Source organism: Bufo bufo, chromosome 2, assembly GCF_905171765.1.
Source record: "Bufo bufo chromosome 2, aBufBuf1.1, whole genome shotgun sequence".
Classification (NCBI taxonomy): domain Eukaryota; kingdom Metazoa; phylum Chordata; class Amphibia; order Anura; family Bufonidae; genus Bufo; species Bufo bufo.
The window spans coordinates 9,111,561-9,122,952 of record NC_053390.1 but is presented as its reverse complement, the minus strand read 5'-3'; the positions used below and the strand labels follow the sequence as shown (position 1 = coordinate 9,122,952).

Below are 11,392 nucleotides of genomic sequence, written 5' to 3'. Positions count from 1 at the left end.
AGATGTTCAGTCACTGTGTGCTTGTGTCTCCACAGATGGATCCAGGAGGAGAAATCCACCAGAGAGATGTCCCCGTCCTCTGTATTCCCAGGACTGTCCAGAGGAGAAGCTCCCAGAGAACCCTCAGGTAGATGGAGCTGAGCCCTATACACATCTATATAGGGGGGTCCTGCAGTCATAGAGGGGTCATAGATTGTGGGGGTCTCTTCTGTGGATCTGTTAGATTTCCCACCTGTCTGCTGTATTGTCCTGAATTGTTACAGATGACAAATCAGGGGGAAGATGTGACTGATATCAAAGTGGAGGATGGAGAAGAGCGGATGATGGGCGATCCCCCGTGTAAGAGTGAGGTGGAGGAGGACATTCCAGGAGATGTCACCACAGGTATGTAGTAAGAAGCCTCTGAACTCATGTTCTAGATTTGCTCCTTAAGGACTGCGCCAGCTTTCTTTTTTGCATTTTCATTTTTTCCTCCAGACCTTCCAAGGCTGATAATGTCTTTACCTTTTCGTTCACACAGCCTTATGAGGACTTATTTTATGTGGGACACGTATTTTCTATTGGCACCATTTAATTCACTGTATTTTGTACGGGGCCGCACAGGCCAATGACCCTACTGTGAAATTTCTTGGTGGGTCGATGTCCAGGGGGCCACTAGAGCCCTCATCATGGCCTCAGCCGAGTACTTAACAAGCTTCAGCATTAATTCTAAAAGCATCAGGAGCGGCAGGTGACCTCCGGAATTCAAATGTATTATCAGGATGGTGATACAGTTAAATACTGCGGTGAGAGCGGCAGTATATTTTGCTGCACTGTGGTATTTGGTTCTGCAGGGGCGGGATCTTGTGCTGCACTACAGTATTGCTGCCCCGTCTACTTCTGTTGTCCCTGCCTACTTGTGTTGGCCCACCTTTAGTCAATATAAAGCTGCCTAGAAGATGGGGCCACTTTAAGTTCTCACTCAGTCTGCCTCTGATCTTGTATTGAAAAATGGGGAAAAAAAAACTATTGGATGAAATTTTAAAAACGTATTTATTCCATGCATTTACGGGTTTTGTTTTAATGGCATTTAGTCTGCGCTTTAAATCATCTGACAAGCTTATGTTGCCGGTTAGTACGATTACGGATATACCAAATTTATGTAGTTTTTATTTTGATTTACTACTATCTCCAGAACTGTGATGGCTTGTTTTTCTGCAGGGAGTGTTTTTCTTGGTACCATATTGAGGTACATGCAACTTTTTGAACACTTTTTATTCATTCTTGGAGGGGTAAGGTGACCAAAAAAATGGTCGTATTTATTGCACAGGAAAATAATTTTTATATTTTAAATGTTCAGCAATTTTTCCATGTGGTAAAACCTATCATATTTCTTTTTTATTGTTTATGTTTATGTTTATATTAGAAAGTAAGGGTGATTAGAATTTTTTATATTTAGTATTTTTTTCACTGTAATTTTTAGTTCCTTCAGGTTATTTGTAAATGAGATCGTCTGATCGCCTGCACCATAGACTGTTGTAGAATGCTCTTGCAGGCCATGGGATAGGCACAGAACTCCAAGCTGTCAAAGCAAACGAATTGGGCCCCGCGATTTCACCACGGGGATCCAAGCAGAGGGAGCCCTGTCAATCTGTCTAACACCACCTGCAGGTCTTCATTGGAATAAACATGTGATAGACATCGCAGTCTCCATCAGGGACAATGCTCCTGTTTTTCACCACTCGGATGCTGTGGTCACAATTGACCATGGCATCTGAGGGGTTAAACGTCTGTGGTAGCCAATTTCTCTGATCGCAGACATTAACCTCTGGTATCTTCTGTTTAAAACGTATGTGACGTTGGTCTTCAAGGGGTTAAGTTCTTCCTTTATATTCCCCAATCCTTTTGAAACCACTTGTGGTTTTGGCTAAAAATAACCCTAAACAAAAAAACACAAAAAGTCCCCAAAACAACCCCTATTTTTAGCCAAAGCAAGGAATGGATTCAAAAGAAACAGCCTTTATCTATCCTTCCTGCTGGATCCAGTTCTGCTGTCAGACTTTATCAGAAGCTTCATGTGTATTTGCAGCCTAATAAGAATATTGTGCATTTTTTCCTTTTTGGTTTGAAAAACAATACTAAATGCATGTTTAATCCTAACAGAAAACCTCTCTGATGAAAATTACATGTCATCACTAAATTATAAAGCAGAAGATGAAGATATCATGCAGCGCTCTTCAGGAGAAAACCTCATTACCCTCAAAGTAAATCCAGGACTTCACAGTACAGATCTATCGTATAATCCCCCTAATCATGAGGAACCTTCTCCTGACCAATCACAGATTGTTACCACAAGTGCAGGCCAGAACGAGGATGACAGATTTCAATGTCATACTGGGGAGAAGCGTTACTCCTGTTCAGAATGTGAAAAGTGCTTTACAGACAAACAAACCCTTGTGATACATGAGAGAAGTCACACAGGAGACAAGTCATACTCATGTTCAGAATGTGGGAAATGTTTTACAAATAAATCACATCTTGTTACACATGAAAGAAGTCACACAGGAGAGAAACTGTATTCATGTTCAGAGTGTGGGAAGTGCTTTACCTGTAAATCAAGTTTTGTTAGACACAAGAGAATTCACACAGGAGAGAAGCCGTATTCATGTTCAGAATGTGGGAAATGTTTTACAAATAAATCACATCTCGTTACACATGAGAGAATTCACAAAGGAGAGAAACCATATTCTTGTTCAGAATGTGGGAAATGTTTTACAAGTAAATCATATCTTGCTACGCATGAGAGAGTTCACACAGGAGAGAAGCCGTATTCATGTTCAGAATGTGGGAAATGTTTCACAGTTAAATCAAATCTTATTAGACATGAGAGACAACACATAGGAGAGAAGATGTATTCGTGTTCAGAATGTGGGAAATGTTTTACACAGAAATCAAATCTTGTTACACATGAGAGATGTCACACAGGAGAGAAGCCATATTCCTGTTCAGAATGTGGGAAATGTTTTACAGTTAAATCAAATCTTGTTACACATGAGAGGATTCACACAGGAGAGAAGCCATATTCATGTTTAGTATGTGGGAAATGATTTACATATAACTCACATTTTGTTAAACATCAGAGAATTCACAAAGGAGAGAAACCATATTCATGTTCACTATGTGGGAAGTGATTAGGAGCTAAATCAAACCTTGTAAACATTAGAGACATCAAACAGGAGAGAACCCTCACCTACTGTGTTCTCCCCTTCCCTTGTAGATTGTAAGCTCTTACGGGCAGGGACCTCTACCTTTGATCACACAACCCTCACTCCTTTGGCCAGGCAAGATAGCTCTCTCAGACCAGGCCACCACTCTGTCCATTTCCTATGTGTATATAATATGTCATATCACTGTATATACTGTCACTGTATTTAACGTCATTATATAATTCTGTTGAGTGGGTCCTAAAAATACAAACTTTCAGTCTTTCTCGTGGGAGGGCACCTTCTGAATTTTGGGTCCATAGCAGCTGCTTCCTCTATGGCTACTTCCCTTGTTTTACAGATAAATAATATCTGCTTACACAGGCAATTACACATCACACCACACAGAAAACGCATTGATGTCCAGAATGTGGGAAGTGCTTTACAGACAAGTCAAATCTTTAGAAGTCACACAGGAGAGAAGCCATATTCATGTTCAGAATGTGAGAAATGTTTTATTACTAAACTCAAACTTAAAGATCATCAATGAATCCAAGTAGGAGTAAAGCCATTTTTTATGTTCTTTGATGTAGAAAATGTTTTACATATAAATAAGATTTTAAAACTCATCAGAGAATTCACACAAAGAGGAAACCAATTTAGCACATCAGGCGATTGATTCACAGATATTAATGGCCAATATGAAGGTTTATTTCGGGGTGCAATTAGACGGTAAAGGAAAAGTATTGTGGATTTGAGGAAAAGAAGAGCCTTGTAGTGGAGATGAACCGTCCCCTTGAACCTTGCTTCTTATCACTGTATTTACGAGAATCCAGAGTGATTTGAGGAAAGTAACGATGCTCCATGTAATTGTTTTATGTATGCGGACAGATAATATTTCATCTTCATACAAATTATATTAAACAAAAAAGGTGATCGATTAGAATAAAACACTAAAACAAATTTTTATTTATTAACCAGTTCCTCCCCTTTCTGACGTGTCATATTTTCATTATTTTTTGGATAATGTGATATTTTAAATTGCATCTTTTTTCTGTTATATTTATTGTGATATCAGACATATGTAATATACAGGGGTTGTGGCTAGCTGCTGCAGCGAGAGCCATTAGTTGCATTTTTTTTATCAATTTTGTTTTGTCTTTGTTTTTCTTATTGCACACCTTGTGCCCTTGATATGGTGATACAAGGCTGAACTGGATGAACGGAGGGCTTTATTAAGACTTATAAACTATGTTACCTTGTACTGTTTTGGTCGCTCTGTCCTGAGACAGAAATAAAGTCATGCTTGCAGTGTCCAGAATAAATCTCAGATGCAAAATCCGTTTTGATGGCAACAGATGAGATTTCTCTAGGTTTATCAGAAAGCCGTCTGAACGACCATTTGAAGGTGGACGTCACTGAGGAAGCACTGATCAGCCAATCATCAAGATATGGTGTCACAAGAATTCCTGACTGCTACCTTGGTTAAAACTCGAGGAGCCGATTTTAGTCCAAATGGTAGACAGGTGAATTGGAGATGCTCCACATGATCTTCCAGAAGCACAGCAATTCTGAGAAATTTTCTGTGATTTTGAATAACTGGAATCTGAAGATACACGTCTCTAAGATCTATGGTAGCCAGGTAGTCGTTTTGTTGTACAGTCGTGGCCAAAAGTTTTGAGAATGACACAAATATTAGTTTTCACAAAGTTTGCTGCTAAACTGCTTTTAGATCTTTGTTTCAGTTGTTTCTGTGATGTAGTGAAATATAATTACACGCACTTCATACGTTTCAAAGGCTTTTATCGACAATTACATGACATTTATGCAAAGAGTCAGTATTTGCAGTGTTGGCCCTTCTTTTTCAGGACCTCTGCAATTCGACTGGGCATGCTCTCAATCAACTTCTGGGCCAATTCCTGACTGATAGCAACCCATTCTTTCATAATCACTTCTTGGAGTTTGTCAGAATTAGTGGGTTTTTGTTTGTCCACCCGCCTCTTGAGGATTGACCACAAGTTCTCAATGGGATTAAGATCTGGGAAGTTTCCAGGCCATGGACCCAAAATGTCAACGTTTTGGTCCCCGAGCCACTTAGTTATCACTTTTGCCTTATGGCACGGTGCTCCATCGTGCTGGAAAATGCATTGTTCTTCACCAAACTGTTGTTGGATTGTTGGAAGAAGTTGCTGTGTTTTTGGGCAAAATTGTGAGTGAGCCCACTCCCTTGGATGAGAAGCAACCCCACACATGAATGGTCTCAGGATGCTTTACTGTTGGCATGACACAGGACTGATGGTAGCGCTCACCTTTTCTTCTCCGGACAAGCCTTTTTCCAGATGCCCCAAACAATCGGAAAGAGGCTTCATCGGAGAATATGACTTTGCCCCAGTCCTCAGCAGTCCATTCACCATACTTTCTGCAGAAGATCAATCTGTTTCTGATTTCTTTTTTTTTGAGAGAAGAGGCTTTTTTTTTGCCCTTCTTGACACCAGGCCATCTTCCAAAAGTCTTCGCCTCACTGTGCGTGCAGATGCGCTCACACCTGCCTGCTGCCATTCCTGAGCAAGCTCTGCACTGGTGGCACTCAGATCCCGCAGCTGAATCCTCTTTAGGAGACGATCCTGGCGCTTGCTGGACTTTCTTGGACGCCCTGAAGCGTTCTTAACAAGAATTGAACCTCTTTCCTTGAAGTTCTTGATGATCCTATAAATTGTTGATTGAGGTGCAATCTTAGTAGCCACAATATCCTTGCCTGTGAAGCCATTTTTATGCAACGCAATGATGGCTGCACGCGTTTCTTTGCAGGTCACCATGGTTAACAATGGAAGAACAATGATTTCAAGCATCACCCTCCTTTTAACATGTCAAGTCTGCCATTTTAACCCAATCAGCCTGACATAATGATCTCCAGCCTTGTGCTCGTCAACATTCTCACCTGAGTTAACAAGACGATTACTGAAATGATCTCAGCAGGTCCTTTAATGACAGCAATGAAATGCAATGGAAAGTTTTTTTTGGGATTAAGTTAATTTTCATGGCAAAGAAGGACTATGCAATTCATCTGATCACTCTTCATAACATTCTGGAGTATATGCAAATTGCTATTATAAAAACTTAAGCAGCAACTTTTCCAATTTCCAATATTTATGTAATTCTCTAAACTTTTGGCCACGACTGTACTATGTTTATGACTGATCGGATGGATTTCATTTTGAATTTTTTCTTTATAAAGAAGGTTTTCAAGTATGTTGGATTTGTTATTAGGCGCCATGACCTTCTGGGTTTTGGTATGCAAAGATGGGAGAGTATACTCCTTGGCCTCTCTTTCTTGATGGGACTTTCTCCAAAGATTTTTTTTTTAATAAATTCTTCCAAGAGTTGAAAAATTGCAGGACTTTTTTACTTTGTTCACCAAGTAACGATCTTGAGGCATTTCTCTGAGTTCCAAATAGAAGCCTTTTGCAATTGTGGAGTGGACCCAGACATCTGAAGATGTTTTAACCATTCTGTAAAAAACTTTTGGAGTCTTCTCCAACTGGGAGCAATTTTGCGTCATAAGGCTGGACTCTTGAGATTGGACGAATCCTCTTTAGGAGACGATCCTGGCGCTTGCTGGACTTTCTTGGACGCCCTGAAGCGTTCTTAACAAGAATTGAACCTCTTTCCTTGAAGTTCTTGATGATCCTATAAATTGTTGATTGAGGTGCAATCTTAGTAGCCACAATATCCTTGCCTGTGAAGCCATTTTTATGCAACGCAATGATGGCTGCACGCGTTTCTTTGCAGGTCACCATGGTTAACAATGGAAGAACAATGATTTCAAGCATCACCCTCCTTTTAACATGTCAAGTCTGCCATTTTAACCCAATCAGCCTGACATAATGATCTCCAGCCTTGTGCTCGTCAACATTCTCACCTGAGTTAACAAGACGATTACTGAAATGATCTCAGCAGGTCCTTTAATGACAGCAATGAAATGCAATGGAAAGTTTTTTTTGGGATTAAGTTAATTTTCATGGCAAAGAAGGACTATGCAATTCATCTGATCACTCTTCATAACATTCTGGAGTATATGCAAATTGCTATTATAAAAACTTAAGCAGCAACTTTTCCAATTTCCAATATTTATGTAATTCTCTAAACTTTTGGCCACGACTGTACTATGTTTATGACTGATCGGATGGATTTCATTTTGAATTTTTTCTTTATAAAGAAGGTTTTCAAGTATGTTGGATTTGTTATTAGGCGCCATGACCTTCTGGGTTTTGGTATGCAAAGATGGGAGAGTATACTCCTTGGCCTCTCTTTCTTGATGGGACTTTCTCCAAAGATTTTTTTTTTAATAAATTCTTCCAAGAGTTGAAAAATTGCAGGACTTTTTTACTTTGTTCACCAAGTAACGATCTTGAGGCATTTCTCTGAGTTCCAAATAGAAGCCTTTTGCAATTGTGGAGTGGACCCAGACATCTGAAGATGTTTTAACCATTCTGTAAAAAACTTTTGGAGTCTTCTCCAACTGGGAGCAATTTTGCGTCATAAGGCTGGACTCTTGAGATTGGACATCTTTCTTTTGAAGGAAGCTGTAGATTCCTTGCCACTTTTTGTAAATTTCTTTCTATCTGAGGCACAAAAATTATGTTGGAATCTGGGTGAACTAGTTTTTTTTAGTTTGGAAAGGCCTGAAGGTTCTCTTTTTATTGGTACAAACTGAAAAGAATGGCGTGGTATTAAACAAGCAGGAATTGCTCAAACCCACATGCAGTTGTGCATATATATACAGGGGAGCAGATCCTGCACTTGTGGCTCATTGCTAATGACGATCCCCAGCAAAAATGCATACAGTGGAGGATGCCCGCAGTGAACCACAAGTACCACAATAGACATCCTACACAAGATAGCAATTATGTGGATGTGATCTCTTTTTATTGGATCAAGGAAAGGACACCCCTTCATTTTTGTTTAGGGACTTAAAGGGGTTCTGCAGTTTGTAGCATCTGATCGGCGGGGGTCCGACACCCGGGACCCCCGCCGATCAGCTGTTTGAGAAGGCAGCGGCGCTCCAGCAGCACCACAGCTTTCTGACTGTTTACCGCAGGCCAAGTGATGTCACGACTAGTATCAACTGGTCTGGGCGGGGATTCCTCAAAGTTGCGTAAAACCTCACAGAGGTCAGACATCAATGCCCACTCATCGCTTGTGAAGAGCGGAAGCTGACTGGAAAGGCGACGACCATATTGCAGCTGGTATTCCACTACTGCCCTCTGCTGCTCACAAAGCCTGGCCAACATGTGGAACGTTGAGTTCCAGCGCATGCTCACGTCGCACAACAGTCGGTGAACTGGCAATTGCAAGCGCTGCTGCAGCGTTGCCAGACCGGCGGAAGCTGTCGATGACTTGCGGAAATGGGCACACACGCGGTGCACCTTCACCAGTAGCTGAGGCAAATTGGGGTAGGTTTTGAAAAACCGCTGAGCCACTAGGTTGAACACATGGGCTAGGCATGGTATGTGTGTGAGCTTTCCAAGCTCCAAAACCACCACCAAGTTACGGCCGTTATCAGACACAACCATGCCTGGTTGTAGGTTGAGTGGCGAGAGCCACAGCTCAGTCTGGTCCCTTATCCCCTGCCACAGCTCTGCGGCGGTGTGCTGTTTGTCACCTAAGCAGATCAGTTTAAGCACGGCCTGTTGCCGCTTCCCCACTGCAGTGCTACACTCCTTCTAGCTACTGACTGATGGCTGACTGTTGCTGCAAGATCAGAATTCAGAGGTTAAGGGGGGTTGTAGCCACTAACGTAGGTTGTGGCTGAAACCCTAATGGAAGTTGGGCCCGAAATTCTTGGTGTCAGTAGCACCTGTGCCATCCCAGGGTACGACTCGCTCCCGGCCTCCACAACGTTCACAAAGTGTGCGGTCAGGGAAATGTAGCGTCCCTGGCCAAAAGCACTTGTCCATACAGTATGTCAGTCGTTAAGTGGACCTTAAAACCAAACAAGTGGAATATTGTATCAAAAAATGTCATTTATTATAAAATATAAAAAATCTGGAGAACAACGGGATGTTATACAGTACACGGAGAAGCACAAGGCCAGTAGCATCAAGAACACCACCATGGAACTGCGCAATGTATGGCGCAGAAAGGTACGACCAAAAGATAAAGCTAAGGCTCTGGGATGACCAGATAGGTATCACATATAATGGTCTCCCCAGTTCGGGTGTAGTACACGGGGTACCACAGACCAATAATGGTAAACCCAAAGCCGTAGCTAGCAAACACGGAATAATATAGGCACCACAATCAGCCAATAAAGGTAACACAATAAATATAATCACTGGCTGGAATCAAAATAACCAATGTGCGCCTAAGTACAGAGGACCCAATGTGGATACATGCAAGGGTGCCCTACACGCAGCATGGAACCGTGCTAATAACGGGACGTACCTGAAGACATGGTGGTGAGATGAATGACAGGCCCTGAGCGCGAGACCTCGACGCGCGTTTCACCTCAGCGGCTTCGTCAGGAGGTACTGAGTAATACATGAGCAGGGTATATATAGAGTATATAGTGGGGGTGGGACGATGGAGGAGAATTACCTGGATGCGGCACATCTGCGGACCACACGATCGGGCGCGGGAAGCCCCATGGTACGCGGCGCCATCTCTCAGCGCATCCACATCTGCGCACCGCGCATGTGCGGCGCTTACAGACGTCATGGAGCGCGTCGAGATGGCGTCGCCCAGCGCATGCGCGCCCCCGCGACCCCCGTGGAACGCAGGTGAACCGCAATCTACGGCTCTGAATAGGACCTGGGGATAAAACATAGTCGCACAATTGATATAACACTGCCACAGGCGCACACCCGCTATATCCACACAGGGTCCCACACTCACAGGCAACATTATGCTAAAAAGAAAACCGCCAGTGAACATATGATGTGAGCAAAAAATAAATAAAAAATATAAATAAAAAATATAATATAAAGTGAGGGTATGATCATAGGTATAGCAAAATATGGCATAACTCCATGACCTGCCCACACAGTGACAAATAGAATAAAAAACAAGTGATGTATTAAGGGTCCATATAAATGGAACCATAGGAGTAGCTATCTATAGCATAACTCCGTGACCTACCCGCACAGTGACATATCAATAGAAAACACGTGATGTATTAGGGGTCCATATAATTGGAACTGCAATACCATTATAGCGATCATATAATTGATCTAATTACATAGTGAATAAGAAAGAAATTATTTTCCTATAAAAACATCATATATGTGAAGGAGTGCTATCAGTAATATACAAATGGCCATTATTATCCATAATCCAGAAGGCATACAGTCGGGAGTGCTCATGCTGGTCAATGATACAGTCTAGCCCGTAGTTGGCCCATAATAAAATGCACTCTCAATCTAAATCTAAAGTATACATGATGATGCGATCACTCAAATAAAAAGCAGATACATGTATACAAGATGAAAAGACACTAAGAACATGTAGGCCTGAAAGATGGACATGATAAAATAACAATTCATACAAGTGAAGGGAATCATCCCATTGTATTAATGAACAAAGATAATGCTATATAAAGAGCCACATAATAAGGACCCTAAGACATGATTACCCTCCATGATAAGGGCAGAGGGCGGGGGCGACAAGGGTGGCACCCCGGGCAGCAAAGGGCAGCCCGCGGGGTCACACTGGGCACACCCAACCCACAACCCAACATAGATAACAAAAAAGTCCCCAAAGTCCTGATAAGAAGGGGGTGACTGGGGTGACACCACCGGCGGCAAAAGGCCGCCGGCGGGGTCAACCGAGACACCCCCAACCACCAAAACCAGAGAACAGCAGGAGTAACAGTGTGAACAATAACAGGTGTGGGGTGCGAGTGACCGGGGCGGCACCACCGACGGCGAAAAGGCCGTATGCGCGGTCGACCGGGGCACTCACAACCCCACAGGAAGGGCTGCGGTCGAACCAACCCCACCCTTGTGGTACGGAACACATAAGATATGTAAAGAGTCTCCACACATATGGGAATGTCATGACACAGGGTCTCACTAACAAGGTATGTCAGAGAGATTTACAACACATAGAATATCGGTGCCCAATGTAATGCCCGCCAAATATATACACTCAAAGTAATATAATTGTGTTGCTAGGAGGTCTAGACGAATATCCTCTCTTGTGGCGACCATGTC

General features: G+C 42.4%; 1 protein-coding gene across 1 annotated transcript; it reads left to right on the top strand.

Moving 5' to 3' along the window:
* Positions 1 to 323: 323 nt before the first annotated feature.
* On the top strand, positions 324 to 4,147 carry LOC120990607 (gastrula zinc finger protein XlCGF17.1-like). The gene is made up of 2 exons (XM_040419525.1): positions 324 to 384; positions 2,143 to 4,147. Exons 1-2 carry the CDS (start codon positions 324 to 326, stop codon positions 3,084 to 3,086), a joined length of 1,005 nt encoding a protein of 334 aa, XP_040275459.1. The 3' UTR covers positions 3,087 to 4,147.
* Positions 4,148 to 11,392: the final 7,245 nt, after the last annotated feature.

Excerpts from the sequence above, each read along its gene's own strand:
- LOC120990607 (XM_040419525.1), top strand. The coding sequence starts at position 324 with ATGGGCGATCCCCCGTGTAAGAGTGAGGTGGAGGAGGACATTCCAGGA. Across the intron at positions 385-2,142 it reads TCCAGGAGATGTCACCACAG|AAAACCTCTCTGATGAAAAT; the intron begins GTATGTAGTAAG and ends TAATCCTAACAG.